At 36.3% G+C, this 25546-nt stretch overlaps 2 protein-coding genes across 2 annotated transcripts in view; one reads left to right on the top strand and one right to left on the bottom strand.

The window, feature by feature from the left end:
• The window catches only part of LOC117294398 (RRP12-like protein), a 52536-nt gene that overhangs the window by 3194 nt on the left and 23796 nt on the right, over positions 1-25546 (bottom strand). The window contains exons 19-23 of the mRNA XM_033776777.1: positions 3703-3860; positions 1984-2075; positions 1439-1615; positions 524-726; positions 12-229 (exon numbers count right to left, since the gene is read on the bottom strand). Of these exons, the coding sequence (XP_033632668.1) occupies positions 12-229; positions 524-726; positions 1439-1615; positions 1984-2075; positions 3703-3860 (848 nt within the window). The remainder of the gene's footprint in view (positions 1-11; positions 230-523; positions 727-1438; positions 1616-1983; positions 2076-3702; positions 3861-25546) is intronic.
• On the top strand, positions 7521-24347 carry LOC117294399. The gene is made up of 2 exons (XM_033776778.1): positions 7521-7926; positions 20631-24347. The coding sequence occupies exon 2, from the start codon at positions 20681-20683 to the stop codon at positions 22235-22237; it is 1557 nt and encodes a 518-aa protein (XP_033632669.1). The 5' UTR covers positions 7521-7926; positions 20631-20680; the 3' UTR covers positions 22238-24347.

The raw sequence follows: 25546 nt of genomic DNA, 5'->3' as shown, positions 1-25546 counted from the left end.
CCTCAACTAACCTTCCTTGCAGCTAGTTCCTCATCCATCATCTCATCTAACTCATCTGCCTCCTCCGACGCCTTCCCTTTTCTCTTCTTCCCCGGCCCAGACTTCTTCCCTTCCTGCCCATCCTCGTCGTCGTTCGGCTCGGTGATGATAAGACGACCGTCTGGCATTGTCTTGAAGTTGTGTTTGACCCCTGTGTATGATTTCTCTGTCTTTTCTTCAGGCTTTGTGGCTTTATTTCAGAGAAGAACAAAGACATTCTGATCAATTAATTTTTTTAGAAACAAACTTGGTGGATAACTAGTTACCCGATGCGAGGTAATTTCTCATACTATCCAGGTTTCAGAACATGATCCTGTTCACCTTTATCCGATGTGATGTTATTAAATAGAGATCATAATGCCAAACAATTTGATCAATTTAATATCATTCCAGCAAATGTCTCACAAATGGGTTAATTCTAGTCACAAACATGAGTCTTGAAAAATTCTTCTCTTGGAGGGCCTGAACATAATCTTGGACTCACCCAGAACTCTTCTGGAGACACTCGGATCAAGGAAGTCTAGCGGCGCCTCTTCACTTTGCCCCTCCTTCAGCCATGCTGCTCCCTGCTCCCTGGCTTGGTGCTTCTTGCTCTTACGACCTTTGACCTTCTGACCTTTACCCTTGGCTTTGTCATCATCCTCCTCATCGGTTTCAGACTCAGAATCTTGAAGGAGCTCTTCGATACTGAAGGTGAAACAAATATCAAGCTCAATTCATTTTCAGGAATTTCTAATATTTTTCTTTATTTGTGATGCCATCAAGCTAAATGAGTCGGAACTATCAGTATGGAAAGATCAGCCAAAACAGACCAACAGGAATGACAATTTAAAAAAATATTTTTCTTGTAAGTTTAAATGCAAAAACAAATGTTATAAATTTTTGGGGCAAGTTCCTTCCTGAAAAATAACATAAAAAGAGGTTCAAATTAACATTGATATAAAAATGTGCTGATATATTTTCAAAGAACAACTCAACTTTATAAGAGATTTTAAATTTGCATCGGGGATAAGGAATATTAATTTTGGTTTTTACCCATACACTGATGTGTGTTAGCACTGTATACTCAGTACTTTACTTATCTGGCTGGTCTCGTCCGTCTGTCTGTCCTTGTCTAGTCCTAGTCTTGTCTGTCCCAGGGTAAATTTTAAAAAAGCACTATGCTTCAAATTCTCCCTGCATGTTGGTAATAACTTAACGGAGTATTTTTTTAGCCATGTTATAATTATGTCTCAATTCTGTAGACTGTATAATGCTTGTATTACATTTGATGCTTTTGTTGTTGTTGCCAATATTGAAATAAACACATATTTGTTGATTTTGCTTAACACCCTAGAGCCTTGCCAACTGACCCCTCATGTTCGAGTCCTCTTTTTGAAATCCACCCCAGAGTCCTTACCTTTTAGGTTTTGGTTTTTGAGGTGCGAGGGCTGTATTCTCCTCCTCTTCCTCATCAAGTTCAGCTTGCTGGCTCTCCTTCAAGGCTCGATGTCTCTTAGTCCGCTCCTGCCGCTTTTGAATGTTATGTAACATCTTCTGCTGAGCGTCAGGGACAAGTTTGTAGATCATCTCGTACCTGTTGAGTTGGACGATGGAAAGTATTTATAATTTAAATATTTATTATTAAATTAATTTTTTATAATTTTTTACTCAGTTGGTCATTGAAGTTGCAAAAGAATATTTAAAGAAGAAAAAGACCTTCTTGCACAAATTTGTGTGCTTTTAGATGCCAATAAGGCTTCAAGCCAGTGAGTCTTTTATTATTTGAGTGAGAAATTTCTTCTTTCTCAAAAACTATGTTACTTCAGAGGGAGCCGTTTCTTACAATGTTTTATACTATCAACAGCTTCCCATTACTCGTTACCAAGTAAGTAAGTTTTAAGCTAACAATTATTTTGAGTATTTACCAATAGTGACTAGTGTCTTTAAGAAGATGAAACTCACCCAAACTTTCTGACAAACTTGGTGTATATTGAGCGTACTGGTACACGTAGATTCCTCTGGTTGGCATTGCCCATCCTCCCAAGGTGCAATATCTGCAGAATGAAACAAATATTACAAAAAAGAAAATGTCAACTCAGAAATAAAAACACAAGTTAGATCTATGACAGGCACAGGGTATAAATAGCTTCCTGATGAGTATCGTGAAGGGAAAATTTACACATTTTACAGTTATCTCAAGAATAAAAAGTTTCCAAAGTATACAGTGTAACATCAAAATGTGTTTATTTCTGATAGATTAAAAAAACTCATCATGTGAAACTTTCATAATACCGACCACTCATTTCATTACAGCCATAATTGCAGAAACTTTTATCTTACCTTGTGACTGCTTATATTTATTTTTTGATTTTTAATTTATGTTTTAACCTTTCTTGTATGCCCTTGTATGTGTATTTCTTTTGCATATTACAAATATTGTAATATTTTGTATTGCTGGTAGAACATTTATATATTTATATATTTTTTATATTTCAATATAAAGTGCTCTTTAGGACCAGCTGGAGAGGAGAGCCTCTAGACAGGAACTCTGTTCCTTTTAGGCAATCCTTCGGGCTCCAGCTTTTTCTTTTTCTTTCCTTTGTATTTTAATTCAGAGATGTGATAGGCTGTTGACAAAAACCTAAACTACATGTATGAGCGCTTAGTATGAAAGCTTTTGAGGGCAAAGCATGAACGCTTGCGAGCGCGAACTTATACATTTATCGTATATGTACATTTATCTTTGTTTTGAAAGCCCTACTCTGCATGCAATCTGGGGTGTTTCCAATGGTCTTCATTTTCTTATGAATTTGATTTAAAATTATTTGTGTAAGGTAGTTGTTATTTCTTTTTCGGTGGGGGTTAAAAAAAAAAACAGATTTCCAGTTAAAAACACAGAAATCACATCCCAGTAAAATGCTCATTGTTGTGTCTAATATATTTAATCTACCCCAGGAACTGCCTGCCGACTGAAATTACCTCGTCCACATCCATTGCTTCCTTCAAAACCTGTTTGAAGACCCACTTGTTTCTTAAATGATTGTACTGCCTTCAAGGTTTTGATTACTGTTTAGTTTAAGTTTTAATTTACTCATTATTGTAATGTGTTTGCTTAGAACTGCTACTGGCTTCCTTCAAAACCCTTAGACCCACTTGTTTCTTAAATGTTTGTACTGCCTTCCAGGTTTTAGTTACTGTTCGGTTTAAGTTTACCCAACATTGTAATTTGTTTGCTTCGATCTGCTTCTGGCTGGTCCAGGTTTTAGGGATGGTTCATTTCCAGTAATTGTATTCCTGTTTTTTAATTTCTTAGGTTTGTTAATGATAAATTACTTAGATTAGTTCTTTTTAGCCTTTTTTCTTTCTTAAATTGTATCTATGTGAAGCGCCTTGAGCGTCTTTTAGGCGGACTTTGGCACTATATAAGTTTTCGTTATTATTATTATTATTATTATTATTATTATTATTATTATTATTATTATTATTATTATTATTATTATTATTATTATTATTATTATTATTATTATTATTATTATTATTATTATTATTATTATTATTATTATTATTATTATTATTATTATTATTATTATTATTATTATTATTATTATTATTAAGAAACGAAATAAACATAAATATAAACATAGTGGAGACAAATTTATAAAGAGCTGAAGAGGCACTTACCAGTGGTTCCACATACTGCGCCATAGTGACGTCCTCCAAGATAGCAACAAGGACCTTAACGAGACCGAGGGTGGCGCTAAGAACTTCTCTTGCATTGGACTGGAGTAGACTGCACACTCCCTCCATCATCTGACTCATGAAGGACCCTTGTACAACATCTATAAAAAAAACCGATAAAACAAAACATCAAGTTTGTTGGAGGTTTTGGTTTTTTGTTGGGTTGTTTTGTTGGGGTGCTGTTGTGTTTGTTTGTTTGTTTGTTTGTTTGTTTGTTTATGTTGTTAATATGCATTGTGTTATTATTTCAATGATCTTATTACTATCCATTGTTTTATAAAGGCACCAGCGCCATCAAGCTTTGCTTTAATGGGCCATGCCTACATACAGTTTTTCAGTCTTGTAAAATCCTATTCTTTGTATTTGTATATAGAAAGACAGTTCTCTAAAGAACAAACTCAACATGGCAAGAAGATACATAAATGGTGTTTGCCGCAAACCAAACATATAAAGGTAATTGCTCACTAAAATATTTGAATCTGAGAAAGATTTTTGGCCCTAATTAAGCCTTTCTCAGGCATCTAAAATCACACAAATTTGTGCAACAAAGATAATGAACAATTTATAAAAAATCATTGGTATTGAAAGGTCTGTACTCAGAAGATATCTCTGTATACAGTCTTTATTAGGCCAAGTAAAAAAATACCAGTTGATCATCCGGGTTTTTCTAAAAACAGGAGGATGAGGGCCTTTTTATTTTCTATTTTTTATTTCTTTCAAAGGTGGCCGCAAAGTATTTAAATTCAAACTGGCCAACAATTCTGCAATTTAAAGTCACCACTTGCTTAAATGAGTTAGAGTTCTTAACAGATTATAAAGTTAATCTAGAAACACACCAATTTCTTTCCTTTTGACAAACAAGTGCAAAATAAAAAATAGCAAAACATGGATGAGGGAGGGGAAGGGAAACTGTTATTTTTTTTATTTAGCCTTAACAAGTCTTTATAAAATTTATTATGATTATTATAAAGGAAGTGCCGCAGGAAAGGCCGTCCGATGGATCAAAACAACTACATTGATGGCATTAGAACTTCCTTTTTGTCTTCCACTCGGAAGTTAACAAGTTCAGAAGGAAAACCAAAACAAATGTGGTTGTCTAAAAGCAGTATGGACAACCACAACCGGGCAACATACAGAATAAAGTTACTGATGTGACTTTTTCGTTCCTAGTTTGTAACTTTGACCGATAATTTTCAGCATCAAACGACTAGCATTTCAAGAACTTTTTCCAATGTTTCTTGCTTCTTCAGAGCTTAGTGGCTAGCAGCCCCCAAAAACATCAACTCGATGAAGTAGTTTTTTTGCCCTACATTTATGGTAAGTGGAGGTTTCTCTCAAAAGGGATGGACCGTGGGGATTAAAGTTGACATCATTTTTATAGTTTTTAGCTTTCTGGTATAATCTTAATTTCGACCAACTGTGTTCTGTTATGACAATGAATTGAAAAAGAAGTGATACTTATAATTATGTTGTTTTATCTCAAATTAACTCACCCCCTAAATTTGTTTCACTCCCTGGCTGGACTATAGTGAGACCACGGAGGCTACCTCCACGGTGAAACTAACTTTTGAGTAATACACAAGATTTCCCCTAGTCCATATGTATCAGGAAGTACAAAATTTCCATCACACTTTTTTTCAGAACAAAGTTTCTGTTATGCCCTTTCAACAAAGGAAATAGTATTTACCTAAAATCCTGGGCCCAATTTCACAGAGCTGCTTATAAGCACAACAAATTAGTTAAGCATAACAAATTATGCTTACCAAAATAAGGTTATCAGCTAAACTGCCATGTCAAATGTACAATTTGTGACTGGTATCCTGTTAACTTCTGCTTGGCAGACAATTGGTATAAATACTTTCTGCTTTAGAAAAATTATGCTTACCAGAATAAGGTTACCAGCTAAACTGCCATGTCAAATGTACAATTTGTGACTGGTATCCTGTTAACTTCTGCTTGGCAGACAATTGGTATAAATACTTTCTGCTTTGGAAACATTAGGATTACCAGAATAAGGTTAGCAGCTAAACTACCATGTCACATGTAAAGTTTGTGACTGGTATCCTGCTAATTTATGCTTAGCAGACAATTGTTATGCAATAATTGCTGCTTAAGCACTGGTCATAACTTTGTTAGGCCCACTCCCAAAGTTGGTTCTCATTGTGTAATCTACATTGCAGACTGGGTGGTTACTATAATTATGATACAATTACGTACTCATTATTGTTCAAGACTCTGGACACTGTTGGTAATTGTCAAAGACCAGTCTTCTCACTTGGTGTATCTCAACATATGCACAAAATAACAAACCTGTGAAAATTTTAGCTCGATTGATTGTTGGAGTTGCGAGATAACTATGAAAGAAAAAACACCCTTGTCACACGAATTTGTGTGCTTTCAGATGCTTGATTTCGAGACCTCAATTTCTAAACTTGAGGTATCGAAATCAAATTAGTCGCAAATCACTTCTTTCTCGAAAACTACGTTACTTCAGAGGAAGCCATTTCTCACAATGTTTTATATTATCAACCTCTCCCCATTACTCATTACCAAGTGAGGTTTTATGCTGATAATTACTTTGAGTAATTACCAATAGTGTCCACTGCCTTTAAATTATAATCCAAGAAACTAATGTTTGTTTTTACTAATTACATGCTCTCTAAATTTTGAAGAGTTATATGAGGGACAACTCTTTTTCGGTCTTCCACTCTTTTAGATTGAAGTTTGCATCTTTTTTAGTGATTTTCCATCTGACCTGTTGTGAAACCCCTCTAAAAGAGTGAAATAATCACCACTCTTTTAAAGAGCCATATGAGGGACAAAGAGTGGTGTTTTTCACTCTTTTACATTTAGAGAGTGGAACAGTAACAGAAAGGCAATTAGAAACACCTCTGCAATCCAACGAGGATAGCTAGAATTAATAACAGTGAACCTAAGGAGAAGACATTGTAATAGCTTGTAAACAGAGCTCGCCTGCAGGGGTCGAAAAGACCAGTTAAAATCTCTGATGCAAATTAAAAACATCAAGTTCAGATTTCTATGTTTTTTTGCTTTTCCATACTCTGAAACAACTGAACTTTATTTTTGAATCCAAACACAAGAAAGCGTACAATAAATAACATTTATTTTTCATGTCAACAATTAGCATACACTAGAAAACAAATATCAATGAATATAATAATGAAGGATGGATGCAATGTATACAAAATTTGAATAACTACGGAAATTAACGCTCACAGTCAACATGCAGGGGGAAAAAGTTTAAGCATAATGCTTTTGTATCTTTCCCTGAGACAGACAAGAACTTGGACGACAAGGACAAAAGTAAAAAAAAAAAAAATAAATAAAAAGATACAGAGAGAATGAAGATTTTGGGATAATTTGGTTTGGAGACATTAGTGAAACACCCTTTAGTCCTACAGAGCTGAACTGAAGAACCATAGGTACTGTTAAAATTGTTTGGTTACCACGCATGCATATCCAATCTTTCACCCGTAATTGAGGTTCAACAATAACAAATATAACAGCAGCCTTGGAAAAAACCAACAGTTTTCTTTCAATTTCATTGGGAGTCTACTCTTTAGCTGTCCATCCATCCATGCATTCCCTTTACACACTTTGTGGTACTGGTCAACAAAATTCCAGCTCCTGATCCTGCAGTAACATGGAGCAGCAGCTATTCATAGTTTGCCAACCATTCACCTGGCATTGTAGCCCACACAAATGAGAAATCACTGAACTGTTCAGAGAACATCCCAGAGCTGGGACTGTATATAAAAACAGCAGAGATTGTAGTGAGGGTGTTTTAAAGAAAGAAAAAAAGGGCTGAATGCTGGGACCTTTACAGCGGAAGAGTTTTACTCGTCGTTTCCTCAATCTATAAACCAAAGTGGAGAGCAACATTAACTGGACTTAGTGGACAGATAGAGATGAGAGTGAAGTCAGGTTTGAGGTAGTGTGAACGGAGACACCTGTTGCTTTCAACTGGACTTGCCAATAAATCACTGTTCTATCGTGAAGTCAGTTCACTACCATTGATGGGATTGATCTTCGGCTAACCCTGGTAGGACATCCTGTGCCACTGCAACGGAGAAGTCCAACTTGGGCTCGACTTCAGCATAGAAAGCAACGTTGATTACTAGATGACTGGTGACATTTGGATTTAAGGTTTGTAGTTGAATGATTCTCAACACTTTCACCTCCACTTTTTTTTTTAAAGCAAAATAGGAACAGTTTCTGTATCCTTTCACCACTTTTTCATGGGTTATGAAATAACACAGTATCTAATTTAATCAAATGAGATATTCCGTTTTGTAAAAATGAATGAGAAAGTGGAGGCAGAAACGGAAACTTCTCTGCCAAATATTTGTATGTTTTGTATAAAGTATAAAGTCTTTACGGTCAGTGATTTTATGGGGTGGTTTGAAAGGAAATTCGTTTGAAATTTGGGCAAACTTCTACATCTCGACCTACATCTATGATAATACTTGTCAAAGCCTTTTCAGCATCTAGACAAGGTGAGAAGACAATGAGGAAATTTCAGTTTAAGAAGTGGGAGGAAAACTTCAGAGAATTGTTCCAGGGAAAACCCACGAAGTCAAGTAGGGACTGAATAACCCAATACACATAGTGCCCCCCGGTAGGATTTGAACCGGGGTCCCATAGGTGGAAGGTGAGGCAAGACACCACTGTACACCAACCAGACTTTGCAAGGTTTCGCCCGAAACAACCAAATGACCATTAGAAAATATCCTCAAAGTTTGAAAATGTTTTAGGATCAGGTGGTGTATACTCCATGTGAAGTCAGTATTATTATTATTTTTTCTCTCTCTTAAAGGGTGGCTGCAGTGGGTTTATTAAAAATTTAAACGATTAAACATGACTTTTTAAACCTGAAATATTTTTTTTATTTTTTTTATTTAATGTGCAAGTATTTTAAAAGTGGTTTTCAAGAGATTAGGGGAACACACCCCGCCCCTAAAAGGGAGCCTTCATGTGACGTCATGTCGGGAACCCGAGCCGTCGGGCCCCCTGGCTGTGTGCATATAGAGACGTGTGCATTGTGTGGCCTGGTACCTATGCGCGTGTAGTTAGGAACCAGACTCTTTTTGCCGCCGATATGTTTGAATTCCCGACGTGACGTCGATGTTAGGGGGGCGGTAACAATCCACAAAAGGGGGGCATGACTTATTCGCTAATTACGCAAGTGAGATATGTCGGGGAAAAAACAAAACACATTTGATTGATGTTCAATACATATATCAGAAATAAATGACAGCAAAATTAACTGTTTATGTTAATTCACTGCAGCATCCCTTTAAAGATGAAAGCAAAAAATAGTTGGTGGATGGCCTGAGATTTCGACCTTAGCAGAGTCTAACTCGAATGCTAAATAAATTGAAAACACTACACACTAAACTGGTATACCTGTTTATTTATATGTGTTTTGTTGTAATTCAGTATTTGAGAAAAAGACTTTCTAACTGGGTCTTTCTATTGGTAATTACTCAAAATAATTATTACCGTAAAACCTTACTTGATTACGAGCAATGGGGAGCTGAGAGGTTGGTATAAAACGTTGTGAGAAACAGCTCCCTCTGAAGTAATGTAGTTTTCATGAAAGAAGTAATTTTCCACGAATTTGATTTTGAGACCTCAGATTTAGAATTTGAGGTCTCGAAATCAAGCATCTGAAAGCACACAACTTCATGTGACAGGGGTGTATTTTCTGTCATTGTTATCTCGCAACTTCGACGACCAATTGAGCTCAAATGTTCACAGGTTTGTTATTTTGTGCATAATGTTGAGAAACACCAAGTGAGAAGACTGGTCTTTGACAATTACCATTAGTGTCCAGTGTCTTTAAACCATTGGTCCTTTTTTGTATAGTGAGTAGTTTATTTGTAGAGTGGTGTGTCGTAATGTGTTTTTTATGTATTTTTAAAAATATGTTAAAATATGTTTATACAAACTTTTCCCAGTACAATTGTATATTTATATTTTATTCTCTTCTACAAGAAGAGACACAAAATATGATACCATACAATAAACAATAATAATAATACCAAAACTTATATAGCGCCCTAATCATGTAAACATGCTCTAGGGCGCTGAACATGTAAAAATAGACAAACTAAATGAAAATACGGAAATATAACGGGAGTAAAAATTCTTCAACACATTTAACCAGTTATAGTAAACATACTTTAAAATAGAATTTGTTTAGATAAACATCTGTTATGATTCTATTGATATTTTTTACTAATCTTGTAATTTTATTGATTCATACATTTTTATTATTTTGTCTGCGCATTGATTTAATTTTCAGGCCTGTATGCTTTTTAAAAGAGCAAGGGCGTAAAGACATTTTCTGCTTGGTAAAGGGCACCCTATGAGGCAATTGTACATTTGTACTGTAGCATTTCAAGGGCACCAAGGCAATAACCAGGGGGCATGGAGGCAATCGCCTCTGTTGCTTCCAGGCTTGAATTTATTTTGTTTTTGTGTGTGTATCTGTATTGTTGCAGGTTTAAATGTATTTTGTGAAACATTCTGAGGCCTTGGAAAAGGCGCTATATAAATGCTTAATTGGTTAATCCTTTATATAATTATTACTAGTTATAGTATTATTATCATTATATGTTTATGCCTCGGATTAAAAGTTAAATCTATAAAACGGACACAACTTTGTGTGACAGGAGTGTTTTTTCTTTCATTATTATCTCTCAACTTCGAAGACCAATTGAGCTCATATTTTCACAGGTTTGTTATGTTATGCATATGTTGAGATACACCAAGTGGGAAGACTAGCCTTTGACAATTACCAAAAGGGACCAGTGTCTTTAAGTGTTGAGTACAATAGATTAATTGTGACACAATGTAGTGTAGGATTTAATAAAATATTTTGTATGGTGTAAATTTAGGCATGAACTGTAACTTACAAAATCCCAATGGTTTGTACAGTAGTTTGAATGGCGCAAATGAGAATATCCAAAAAAAAATCAGCTAGTCCTAGAAAAAGTTGCATTAATGTAAATTAAAACAGACTCTCATTTTTTCTTTGCTCAACCAACATAAACAACCAAAAATACCTTCTCAATAAAAGGCAATGGCCCTTGAAGACCTTTTATAGATGGAAATTTGCATCAGGACAAAGAATTTGTGTGTTACAGGTACTCATATATACACCGATGTGTTATAGTGCTGTATACTTGGTACTTATGGCAGACCTCCTGTTGTTTTTAATAACACTGTTAATTGTAATATTAAAGGCACTGGACATCTTAGGTAAATTTCAAAGACCCTTATTCTCACTAGGAGTATCCAAACATAATGCATTAAAAACACAACGTTGTGAAAGTTTTGACTCAAATTGGTCATCAAAGTTGCAAGAAAATAATGAATGAAAAAACACCACTGTTGCACAAATTTGTGTGCTTTCAGATGCCTCATATCATTCTGTAAACCATCTCAGCTCCCTGGGGAGTATACAGCCTGTGCTGCCAAATATGTAACGCACTAAAGGAACACGTTGCCTTGGATCGGTTGAGTTGTTTTTTTGGAAAGCGTTTGTAACCGTTTGTTATAAAATGCATATGTTTAGGAAGATGTTCAAAAGTAGAATACAATGATCCACACACATTTGCCTCGAAATTGCGTGGTTTTCCTTTTACTTTGCGAATCTTTACAAATATTTGACTCCCATAAATGGCCGACCGTGTTCGTCGACGAGGTAAAAGGAAAACCACGCAATTTCGAGTGATACTTGTGTGGATCATTAAATTCTACTTTTAAAATAACTTTCTAATCATATGCATTCTATAACAAATGGTTGCGTACGCTTTTCAAAGACCAACTCGACCGATCCAAGGCAACGTGTTCCATTAACCCTAACCCCTAAGCATGCTAATCAATCACAAGAACCATCTCTGCCCTCACAGGTACCCATTTACCCCTGGGTGGAGAGAAGCTTATGGTTAAGTTTCCTGCTCAAGGACACAAGTGTCATGACCCACAGTCTGCTGATCAGAGCTTGAGTTCAGTGCTCTTATCCGCGAGACCACGAGATACATTGATACATGTACAGTGTACCTCACCATGCAATGCCTCATGCTTCGCCATGCATCTGAAGCTCTCGACCACTTAATCTGAGATCTTGTCTTTGTATCGCAAAATTTAATCTCTTCTTAAAACTTATCTTTATGTAATGCCGGTTTTCAAAGACTAATTCTATTGTGTCTGTTTTCTTCCGTTTTGTTTTTGGTTTTACTGCGCCCTGAACACCCAACAGGGTGGATATGTGCACATTAAAAGTCTTTGTTATTATAATTATTATTATTATAAACTGTAAACACTTCCTGATGACTTTTCTGCGGTACATACAACTATACATCACACCTGTTTTTAAACAGGATATTTTGTCTCAATGAGCGTGATTCACCTGGAAAGCCTTTTGTCTTCTTCAAACCGATATTTCTAAATATTCCCCGAGGGCTTGATCACTGAAAAAAGGGGGAAATTGCGGATGCATTGTGTATTCAATTACAAAAGTGAATCAAAACTCTTTGATACATGCATGTCCATGTAATTCCAGATGAAATGATAATAAACCTGATGAGTTAGACCAATACAAGACTTTTAGACGGTCCTTTTTTTCAAAGTAGTGCGCGTGCTCAGACCTTTGGGGGCAATACTGAGCCTGCTGCGCGCGCACGCTCAGAGCAGCAAAAAAAAAAAAAATCTCCTATTGCAGAAAGTAATAGTGAAAGACTTCCCTTGAAATATTATTCCATGAAATGCTTTACTTTTTGAGAAAACATTAAAACAATATCGATATCGAGAATTACGGATTTATTTTAAACACATGTCATGACAAGGCGAAACGTGCAGAAACAAGGGTGGGTTTTCCCCATTATTTTCTCCCGACTACGATGACTGATTGAACCTAAATTTTCACAGGTTTGTTATTTTATATATAAGTTGTGATACACAAAGTGTGGGCCTTTGGACAATACTGTTTACCGATGTTGTGCGATTGCTTTAAAGGCAGTGGACAGTATTGGTAATTACTCAAAAGATAAAAAACTATTTTCACGTAAAAGATTGTAGAAAGTTCTTTTTCAACAAGATTCTGGTCTTTTAAAGGATTTGGGTACTTTTTGTAGGTGAAAAAACACAATGTCCACAGATTCACATTAAACTTACAATGTTTGAAGATAAAGATTGTAGAAAGCGTCCTAAAAATTTTAGTTGCTGAGGTGTTGCAGTTTTTGAGAAATGAGTAAAACAATGTAATGAAAGTACGGTTTTACATACTAAACTAATTTTCGTCTCATGATCACCGAAACGAAAATTATTTTCATGACATTGTTTTACTCATTTCTCAAAAACTACAGCACCTCATCAAGTAATATTTCCAGGGAAGCTTTTTACTATCATTATCTTCAAACTGTGTAAGTTTAGTGTAAATCTGTGGACATTGTGTTTTTTCACCTACAAAATTATTTCTGGAACGTAAAAAAGGTGAGCTACGAGCCCTGCAGTCTTGTGGAACTCCACCCTAAAAAAAGGCCTCCCCCCCCCCTCCTTCCAAAAAGACAAGACGCTAAACATGTTTTGTTTTTTTGCCTCACTTCTGCTTATCTAACGTATTTCTTAATAATGATGACAGTGTTTTATAACTGGTTTGCGTTTGACATAAAAATTTACACAAATTTGGGCTTTTAAACAATTCCAAAATTGCCGATGGTACACTTACAAATGTATATGGGTTTTCAAAAATAGGCCAGACATAGACATGGCACCATGTGCTTAGAAACGTAGTATTAAGTGCGGTATAAATTTGCATTTTTATTATTATTATTATTTTAATAATCAACCGCTCAAGGTCCAAAACAAAACAAAGCAGTAAATAATCATGACGATATTGTTAAAAATGAATTGTGCTTAAAACGTGATCGAACTACCAGGGGAGACATACATGTACAGTACCATAGAGCTGTAGCTTTAAGAATGTACGCTGTTTATAGTTAAATAAGATTTGTGTTACTCCATTGAACTCAGATAAACATTTATTTCCATACTTCTATGAAAAAAAAATTGACAAATACATATATATATATACATGTACATAATGAATAGGGTAGATGGCCTTAGCTTTCGATCCAATCCGGACCTTCTTCAGAGGCATAAGACAAGTACAAACAAATACATATCCATTTATAGAAAAAGAGAGGGGGAAAGGGATTAAGGAAAGGATCCAGAAAGAAGCGGGAAAATAACAGCCAATCAAAGTTCCTATTTCAGAAACAATATTGGGGGCTATGAACCAATAGGAGTGAAGTGGCGAGGACAAAGGATGTTTAGAATGAAAGGAAGGGTTACTGGACCATAAAAGTGGTAAATGTATAGTTCGACAACAATGGAGGGAGACATGAAAGGGTAGGATTAGAGAGCAAGTTGCATCATGATGCAACTAACAATGGTCAATTAATAAGAATAGCAAGATCAAAGGTATGATGATTTTAAAAATAGGTATGAGGGACCTGTGGAAAAAAAAGGGGGGGGGGTTACTTACATCAGATAGTTACAGTGATGAATTTATAAAAACAACTTTAAACTAGGTTAATTTATATTTTATGTACAGAATATATACAACATATGAGTTCTTAGGCAGAAGTGAAGTGGAGGGTAATGAGAAGTTATTTAACACCAGTGTTTATGTTAAGTCCAAAGGGTTTGACTGTCTTGAGTTGGTGAATCCAGTGTGATTCTCTATTCTTGCGGTGTGTGTCATCACCATTGCAAGCTTCAATCACCAGAAGTTCAACATCAATGACACTATGATTGGGGCTGTTGAAGTGGATAGAGACTGGGTACGGTTTCTTAGTCTTTATGGAAGAGACATGATTCGCAAAGCGAAGACTAAGTTTGGTCTTAGTCTCTCCCACATATTGTAGCCCACATCTCTTACATGATATGACATAGACTACATTAGACGTGCTGCATTCAGAGTCGGTCTTGATGTTGTATGAAGAGCCAGTGGTATGACTCTTCACCTTAAGTGAGGGCTTAATGTGCAGACACGTTTTGCATTTGGAACGGGTACATTTGTGACAGCCCAGTATATCTGTCGGGGGTTGTGTTTGGACTGTACCTGGGGGAAGTTTGGCCCTGACTAGTATGTCACCAAGGTTCTTAGGGCGGCGGAATGCAACCATGGGAACCTCAGTGATTGCTGAGTGTAACCTGCTGGAGGAGTGAAGTATAGGCATGTTATTATTGAGAATTGAGGGAAGTTTGGGTAGTTTGGGGTGGAAGGTGGTGACCAAAGCAACTCTATTGGTAGGAGGTTTTTTAGCTCCCGTGTTAGTCAACAGAGTATGACGAGGTACGTTGAGAGCCCTGTTGATAGCAAGTTGGACCCTACGTTCGCTGTGTCCCCTAGATACAAGGTGTTTCCTTAGCTCTGATGAGCGCCTCTTGTACAGGGTATCTGTGGAACAGATACGCCTGATACGTAAGGCCTGACTGTAAGCAATTGCCTTCTTACAGTGACTAGGGTGACAGCTATTGGAGAGAAGGTACTGGTGGGTGTCGGTGGGTTTACTGTAAACATCTGTGACAAGGCCATTAGGAGACTTGGTTATTGTCACATCTAGAAAGTTCACACTGGTGAGAGATTGTACACATATTTTATTGTCCACGTTAAAAACATAGAAACTTGACATCCACTGGCCAAATTACAAGATGTTATAATGATGGAAAAGATAGATTAAGTATAAATGGTGCTGTTTTGAAGCTGAAGCTTGTGGAAAACAGCAACAACAAAATACGCCCCAAAACACCAAACTAACAAACAAACAGACACGCAGACGTAAAGATATAGACAAACATGGAACATGACAACAGCTACACTGACACAGGACACATCAGAGGTGATACAACAAAATACAAAACTAGCAAAAGATTATAATAAACAAGTATAATGGGATTAAGAGGTGAACTGAGCGCATTACTTCGCATTCTTTGGAGGGGAAGCTATGCATATTGGGAGATAAGGCAACATCACACCAAACACTTACTGTAGAGGCAACAAAGGTGATTGCCTCCATGCCCCCAGGTCATTGCCTTGGTGCCCACGAAAATTAATGCTCCAGTAGAAACTTACAATTTCATCCCTTTACCAAGGAGAAAACGAATACAGGCCTGCCACATTTCAACAAAGTGCAAACCCTGCTGACAAGACTAGACAGTTTAGCTATAGCATTTAGCAGGTGCCCTAAATCATGACAATGCATGATGCAATCAAGCAAAATGAATGGTTTGATGTCCCAGGTAACTTTGTGTACATTTGAAAAGAGCATAATCTATGCGTTAATACTAATGAAACCCCATTCTGATACCACATTTTGTTCAAAAGTTGTGTGAAAGTAGAAACACAGCTTTGCTCCTGTCTTAACTCAAGGACACGTCGAACGAGTAATTACGATTAGAGGCATGCATAATACATGTATTGTTATGCAGAAACAAAACCAAATGAGCATAGTAAATCTGTTTCCCATTTTAATTACCATAACTTTGAAATGATGTTATGTAATCTTTTTCACACAGTCAATTTTCCTAGTGTTTTGTTATTAAACCACTGTATGTATGTACAGTGTACATGTATTTTTATGCAGGTTTATTAAAAACAAAACCAAATTCGCAAAAATCAAATAGTCTTTCCTTTTTTTAATTATTCACCCAGTCAATTTTCCAACTGGTTTGTTACTAACTAAATAAAATAAAATCTCACCGCATACATGTGGAACTTCAGATGCTGTTGTTCTCTTACATTGTTCTCTTACATTGTTTAAAAACTTGCTGAAAACCCATTTATTAAAATCCTCATACACTTAGCTTTATACATGTCTTGACTTAGATTATTCATTGCATAATTATTTTGTATTGTATTCTATATTTCTTCTTTGTTGTGTATTTTATTTTTATTTTTTTGTTCGGAGCCTCCGAATAGGGTCTTGTACACTAGATAGATGGCGCAATATAAATGCATTATTATTATTATTATTATTATTATTATTATTATTATTATTATTATGTATACTGTGATGTAATACTTGACGGTATAATAGTATATACGCACAGCTACATTGGTAATAACTATAAGTCTAAACAATAATTATGCTGGTCATCTCAAACAAAATGTAATGGTCCATGCTGAAACCAGCAACTTTCTGCTAAAACTGGGTTTATATTTGCTTATCAAATAGATGAGAAAAACATCTTTCAAATGACATCTAGTTCAGTCCAATAAAGTAAGTAGTTGTATTCATTTTATTCCCCCTCCCCCCTCCCCCCATTTTATTGCCCAAATTTGCCGTATGTTTGTTGACTGTGCGAGAGCGTATGTGTACAAATGCCAGTTAATGATAAAGCAAACAATTAATTTTTGTTTCATTGATATATGTTTAATGTATTTTGTCATTGATGTTTCCGTAAATTGTCTGCATGCAACTTTTTTTTTTATTTTTTAAGATTAAGATGAAAGCTTCATATCTTTTTGGATAGCCTAATAACTTTTTGGATAGTCTATTAACTTTTTGGATAGTCTATTAACTTTTTGGATAGCCTAATAAATTTATGAATAGCCAAATAACTTTTTGTATAGCGTTATAACTTTTTTGTTAGCCTATATGGATAGCAGTAACTTTTTGGATTGGCTTTTTGGATTGCCTCATAACTTTTTAAATTGCCTAAAAATTGTTTGGATAGCCTAATAACTAAACAGCTTTATAACTTGTTGGATTGCCTCATAACTTGTTGGATTGCCTCATAACTTTTTGGATTGCCTCATAACGTTTCGGACAGCCTAATAGTTTTTTTGTGTCATATATTTGAGCGGTTGTGCAACTATGATCTGTGATCACACCCTGAGGTTCTCTGCTTCAACTTTAAAGAAAGTTTATTTTGTTTCCTTTTCTTTATAAATGTGGGTTCTTTTTGGATTGGCAAGAAGAAATAAGCCAGTTTTTTAAGAGAAATCCCACACTTTAGGGTAGGTTCTTTAGAGTGGTCATTAGCAAAATCTAGTCATCAAAATTAGTAAAAATGTCAATCTGCTAAAAAATTACATGCAGACCAAGAAGGTCATGGCTTCCGTGCCCCTGGTCTTAGCCTCGGTGCCCCTACAAAGGTTTCCCATTGACTTGAAGAGTTTCCAATGGAAGTGCCCTTTGCAAAATGGAACTGGCCTTGCCCTATCAAAGATGAAATTCCTGGCCTGACAAGACGGATTAAAACTCAAACTACAACACTAGCCTTCTCGCCAGCTGAGAGGGTGATATACATGTACATGTACAAAGTTTCACTGCGAAAACAAAGACTTCTACACTAAAGTCAGTAGTAGTTCATTTGGTATTTCATTAGGGGGAACTACTGTTTCAGTTCAACCATGGGCTGCATGTATCTTGAATATTGCTACCCTCACCCCCCCCCCCCCAATATGTTACAGCTGGTTTTCTCATACCCGTGCTTTTCACTAAATAGGCTGAAGTGATGATGTATGACCGTGAACTAAACCAGCACTGGTAGTACACATGGCATTGACAGTACACACCAACCATGGACAGGGACACAACACCAACACTCTGAGTTAGCAGAAAGTGGTTGCTATTTTGATGAGTTTATAACAATGGATAATATCAATTCTCTGAGAGTGTTTGATTTGTTTGGTGCTGATGAAATTCCAACTTGTTTTAATTTTGATGGCTTAGAGACTGTCTTTACAGACAATGTGACGAGTGAGTACAAACAAATTGTGACATACACTGTAGACATGTATAATTAAAGTGCTGGGTTGAGAAATTTTGACACAAATGTACAATATGTGTACAAAATTCTTTTGTTTGAAAGGTAGGTAAATGATAAGTTCTCCAAAATGAATGACAATTAAAATTTACTTAGTGGTAAGCTATGCAGCTGTTGATTTCATTAACTATTTTGAGCCTTTTTTTTAAAGTTATATTTGTGAAAAGTTTGTCACCCAAAACAATTGCATCTGAGAATTTTTTTTCTGAGGTTTGGTTTGTACCTGCTGTCACCTTGCTAAACATGGATGGATTTTATTTTCTTGTGAACAGATACTTTATTTTGTTGCCGTCTCTGCAGAACCCTTTAATCAGCTGAAACTTTTATGTGACTTTTGATGTATCCGTCTTTATAATTTTGCCTGTAATTGGCACTATGTTGACAACAATGTTTGACCTTATAATCTTTAACCCGATTCTCCCCATGCACAACCTATATAGCGCACTCTGCAATTGCAGTGGTACTGTGTGCTTTTGCTGTGGTGCCTTTTGCAAAGTTCCATTACAAACTTTTAATTCTCCTCATAGAAATGCCCCTTTTCAGAGAAAAATTGCTGTGGCCCTTTAAGAATGAACTTCAAGGCCCGTAGCTATGTCATAAAACAAATATAAACCTTGGGGTTTTTTAATGAAAAAAAAAACCCTCAAAATCAAACCAACAGTCTCATTTTCAATAGACTTATCTCTGAAGTTTTACAAAATATTTAGAAAAAAATAGTTTTGCAATAATAATACTCATAATTATTTAGCACTTTATAACACCCGAGGGCATATTAAAACACTCAGTTAAACATTTTATTTAAATAGTAAGCGTACTTATGTTTGAAATATCAGACATTTATTTACATAAACAGCCAACCATACCAGAAAACACCAGGACGGACACCTTCTATTGAAAACAACTGTACTGGGTTCTCTTACATGCATCAAAACAAAACAAAAACAGCGTCATATTCGAAACACCAACACACTCTTTGAAGAGTAAATTAAAAACACATCTATTCTCTTCTCGCTCATAAACTTACTTTGAATAGTGTAAAATGCGCTTTATAAGTCTTGTTTATTATTATTATTATTAATGTCCCAATTTAAGGAGGAAGCTCAAGGATTCAAGTGTCAAGTAAAATTTCAAATGAATACAGCGATGTTGTACATTAATTTTGGTTTTTACCCATACACCGATGTTGTACATGTTTAGACAAGTACAAAGCATGTGTGTTTATGTTCAACAAAATAAAACTAATTTCAGACAGAACCTCTTTAGAAAAGTGGTACTTGCATCAAGGTTATAAAAAGTAAGCTCGCAGATTTAATTATAATTTTTTTTTTTTTAAAAGGCAAAATAAATATTACCAAACATACTTTTAAAGGTACTTTTTGAAATGGTTGAGGTCACCCTGTACTTACTTTCCTTATTAGTTCACTAAGGTGTAATTATGTGTAAGTACAATATATTGACTTTTCTGTTTCAACATAGATGCATAAAATGATGTTTGAAGCTTTGCAATTGCATAGTGTGAGTATGAAGAATCAGCTATAAATAATACTAAACTTGTGGGTTCAACCCTGTATCAGGTCTTTCTCCTGAAGACGAGCAGAGTTTGAAACATCAAGACCAAACCGGCTCTTTTCAGAGCCAACATTCCCTCAAAAGAGAAGTAATACATGGCTGTACCTGCAAGTTTACTATCATTTATATTTTATTCTTATAGACACTGTGGCCCATGTTTCGCCCAAACCGCCCCCTCTTGTTAACAAAACACTGTATAAGGGCAAAAAGAGGTGTAGTCATGATAAGATTGCATACACTTTCTAGCTGGCTGCCAAAACAAAGGTTTTGCCCGGTGGTATGAGCGCGTGTCAGGTTATGGTTTTCGAGTGACGTCAGAGGTCACATCATCTATAGACACACATGTAAAGTATTTGTAAACAACAATAGTTTCAAGGAACTTGAACTTCTTATTCTAAATATGTGTTTTCTCTTTACTTTTCTTTTTCCTTCAGTGAGGGTCTCAAACTTTGTGAGTGTCTTCGGCAAGTAAAGCATTTCCAAAATGGCACTGAAAAAAATCGCAACCAAGCGCAACATATCTGCCCTGATGCTTCTACTCCTGATGCAGGTCCTTCTGACCTATGTTGGCGTATGGGTGGCTCTCGATAGCAAGAATTACGACAGTTATCCGGGCAAACTTAAACGCCAGGACATGGCCGTCGCATTCTCCACGCAGAATGGTGGTAAGACAGCAACCACAGGTGTTCCTCTGCTTCAAACCAACTTGACAACAACTCTTGGAGCAAAGGACAACAGTTCTCATCTAAAGACATCTCCCAAAAGTAAACTTAAAAGTGAGAATCTTGCGAACGTCACCAAGGAGCACCTGGTCGGTAAAGTTCAAGTATCGGGGAGTAAATGGCTGCTTCATTTGTTTTCAGAGAGCAAGTCTTACTGTAATGGCAAGATTGAAATGATAGAGAACGTCGCTGCATTGTTCAGGAATGCAGTTATCGACCCTTCGCTCGGCAGTGCCCAGGCACAAAGCAGAGCCAACGTCAAAGATGTTCTTCTGCAGAAGGAATTACTGGAGTTTTACCGCCTCAAGAAGGGATACCTTAAAGTCGATGACTGCTCCGATGTACCGGCCCCTAAGAATGTACAAATTGATGGGGGTAAGAGCGACCACATCAAGGAATTTAATAAGGCGGTTGAAATTTCAACGAATGCCGCTGACGTCACTCACCGATATGATGGAGACTTTGTCATTATGATGACCCGCTATGAGTATGCCAATGTTTACTGGACTGTCATTGATCTCTATGATGCTTTCCTCATGATGCGATTCTACAATAGAACATTCAACTCAACCGACCTCTTGCTCTTCGACGCTCACCCACTAACGAAACTTGATGAGATTTTCGATGGAGTGTTCAGGCGAGTGATCCGTCCTAGAGACTTGACCCAGCCTACTCGCTTCAGAAACTTAGTCCAGTGTTTCCATCGAGGAAAAAGCCCGGTTCTGAGGAAAATTCTTCAGCCTTTACCCCTTGTGAATGAATTCAGAAGTCAAGTTATGTTGGCAATGAAAATCGAACTTCAACCACTGGCAGATCGAAAAAGGCGTTGTGCAGAGAACACACTCAACGTGCTCTTTATCTGGCGGAGGAATTACGTTGCGCATCCACGAAACCCAGCAGGCGTCGTTGCAAGAAAAATTTCCAATGAAGACGAACTGTTGAACATTACAAGACGCAACTTCCCAAAATACAGCGTCGTCGGTGAACAACTGGATAAGTACCCTGTGAAGAGACAGCTTGAGGTGATGGGTAACGTGGACATTATGGTCAGCATGCATGGGGCAGCTTTTGGCTTTGTCATCTTCATGCAAGAGGGATCAGGAGTTCTTGAGATGTGGCCAAAAGGTGATCCAGGAAATTGGCACATGGAGTATCTTGCCAGACGCAACCGACTTTATTATAAATCCTGGCAAAACAACGATGAGAAAAACGAAGACCGGAGGATGAAAGCGACTAAAGTATCCACTCAAATCGTGAAAGACGCGGTGAAAGGGTTAAGTGAAAGTGTTTGCTCAAAATACTTGAAAGATCCGTTGTAGGAGTATTTTAAAGTTTTTTCGACACCGAGGCTCAAATTTCAGGAAACTGTTTACCACTGAACTCTGCGCTATCAATAAAGTGCATGATTCTCGAGTGTAGAGTTCTGCGATAAGCAAAGCCATGTATCTATGAAGCCAATGGTTGCCATGAAAGATTCCAAGACACCATGAAAGATTCAGAAGCCACCCGTGGTGTCTTTTATAACTTCCTGCCACCTTTTCTAAAAACTATTTTAACACGGGGTCCCAATTTCCACTGTTTTACAGCAAAACCCTGGGAATCAAATTTTCAAAGGACTTTTAAAATTCCTTGATACTAGCAAAAAGTTTTTCTAGATGAAAGTGTTGATAGAAATGTTTTCACAATTTGAATGTCATGTGTTTATTTTTGAACGAATATATGAATATAAAGTGTTTTTTTACAGTTTTCATTTTTATAAAAAGGTTAAGGTAAAAATTCTAAATGTTTTAAGTTCTTTTAATATTTGCCAACTTGCACAATTTTAAATTAAGTACTTCCATCAAGAATTTTTATCATTTGTTAACTTGTATTTTTTAAAGTTCCAAATTTGTATATTTTGAACAAGTTCTACATGCTTTAAAAGCATCATGTTCTATATTAAATTAAACATTTTTTAAATAAGTTGAATTTAATTTGTTTTTAAAGGGTTAAAGTTATTAATGCATGCATGTAATGTGCCGCCAATTTTAGATTTTCCATTGGTTGAGCTTGCAAATTTTTGCTACAGGATTGTCACATAATATTAATGTCCATAGTTGACACAGAATAAATGTGCAGCAGACACATACATGTCACAGTCAAGCTCAGCATTCTCTGTGTTCTATTTTTACGGTCAAGCATAAACCTGCATTTTGGACAATCTATCGAGAAATTTTTTGTTTTGCAGTTTGAGTTTGGCCTATATAGTGTACTTGAGGTAAGGGTTTATACTAAGTCAGTCTATACATGTAGTGTTGTTTGTTAATGTTTTAAGAGTCATTCCACACTTCTGTGTCAGGCTTTTGTGTTTTAAGTTTCTCAGAAGTTTTCACAAACAGCACGGGTCCAAATGAAGAATGTGTCTTTATTAACGCGTGAATGGAAGTAGGTAAAATCTTGCGACCGTTTGTGGCCCATCACACAGAACTCATTCTCACTAGAGTCTGAAAAAATGTAGTCTTGTTGCAAGATGATAGTGATGTGCGCAGCTAGGAGGGAACGTGCAGGGGACTGCGATAGTGGATGACGTCTTGCACCAGGACTACCAAGAATGTAGTGAGGACAAATTCGGTGTGATGGGGGGGGGGGGGTATAACGGGTTACAGAGTTGAGAAGGTCCATGATGTTAAATTCTTATTGAAATTATTTTTTAACAACTTTGTATTCAGATTTTACTTTATGACTTTAAATTAAAAACTAGAATAGTAGTCCAAACTCGAACAATTTTGGTGTAATTGGGAAATTAAATGATTTTTTGTTCAGTTTTTTTTTCTTCTAAATTTTGTGCAAACACTAGGTGTTCGGCTTTCGTTGGGTCAGTGTTTGAATCAATGAAAAGAGTGTTGTGAATACTTTTAATAGCTCATCAAATTGCAAAGAAATCAAACCGAAAATGTTTTTTTGCTGTGAACACCTAAAAAACACTCCAATCTATTTGTACTAATCAGAGATTTTTGAACGCTAGGTGGCATCAGACTTAAGTAGCTTGGAGGAATAAGGGTGACTCATTTTGCACTTAATTTGAAGGTTGGGTCAAAGATTGGTTTTTGTTTACTGGAATGCTGATTTATAGGCAAAAATATGAAAAAAGGATATAATACAAGTCACATGTGAAAGTTTCAGCGAAAAAACAACCTAAGAGCACATCACATTTTTTTCTAAACAATGTTAAATCCATCCACCAGTAGGCAAGACAACTGGTACCAATGGTATCCTTGGCCGCAGCATTCACAAACAAACACTGACCTATAAATGTTTTCACGCATGAATCATTTCTCAGAATCCAAAGTATCCAAAAATAGTTTATTATAGGCGATGTGACCTCTGACGTCACACGAAAGCCATAACATGATTCGTGCGCATACCGCCGGGCAAAACCTTTGTGTTTTGGCAGCCAGCTAGAAAGTGTACGCAATCTTACTGTGACTGCGCAACTCAGTGCCCAGCGAAACATGACGTATGAGTGTTTTGTCAACAGAGACGGTTTGAATGTAAACATAGGTCACATCGTCTATACTAGCACCAGCTGCAGTGCTTTTCACCATGCAACATTTGATGGTCGATAACTTTTTGACTTTTGAGTGCGTAGTTAGAGTATCGCAGTACCTTAACGTTTCGTAGGCAACTCAGCATACATGTAATTGCCAATATGGATGTTAAATTTTTTAAAGATTGATTAAGGTCTCGTTTGAAACTACATGTATATTTTAAAACATATTTTTTTAACGGACTTTCTCAAAAATATTATGTATAATTTCAATCTATTCGTACCAATAAGAGACTTTGGAACGATAGGTGGCAGCAGACTTACAGGGTAAATTTCAATTGTTTGCGTAATTCTGATTATACGCACTTCACCAAGAACAATGGATTTACCTGGTAAGTCTGCTGCCACCAAGTGTCCCAATAGTCCCTGGCTATATGCAGTACTTTAATAAAGGGTAATATGTGTATAAAGAATGTGTGGGGCTGTAATGTTGGTACCTAGGGGTGTATTAGACTTGTGTGTAATTCCATCCAAATCTTCTAGAAATCACATTTTTCTGAAGTGGGTAAACGTTACGAAATGTTTCTTATCGATAATAATCCCACCCAGAAAGCAATAAAACATTGATATTCTATGAATATAAAGGTTATGGTATGAAAACATGGTTTTTGTTCAGCAGAACTTAACAAAGTGGTCTAACTTGAAGGAACGTTACAGAATTGGTAAGAACAAAAAAACGTGAAGATCACAGATTTAGATATCTGTCTGAAATGTTAAAATTGATGAGAAATAAATAAAACTAATTCCCCGTTTGGAGTTTATCGCTCACTGAACGTTTTATTCATTTTAGTTTTTGCAGCGATGTCATGCAAAAATGTGTAATCGGTTTTTCACTATTTTCTTGTGACCGAGATGGCCGATCGATCTCAATTTTCTAGAGGTTTGTCAGTTTATGTATATGGTGGAATACATAAAGTGCTTACACTGCCAGCAACTGATTTGTTAGCAAAAACCAATTCTGTAATGTTCCTTTAACTTAATTCTCCCGACTCGCACAACGGATTAAGGCCAGAATTTTCACAGGTTTGATATTTCATGGCTG

Source organism: Asterias rubens, chromosome 9 (genome assembly GCF_902459465.1).
Source record: "Asterias rubens chromosome 9, eAstRub1.3, whole genome shotgun sequence".
NCBI classification, from domain to species: Eukaryota; Metazoa; Echinodermata; class Asteroidea; order Forcipulatida; family Asteriidae; genus Asterias; species Asterias rubens.
This window is presented reverse-complemented; position numbering and strand designations above follow the sequence as displayed.

Coding starts and splice junctions, on each gene's coding strand:
- LOC117294399 (XM_033776778.1), top strand. CDS start 20,681: ATGGCACTGAAAAAAATCGCAACCAAGCGCAACATATCTGCCCTGATG.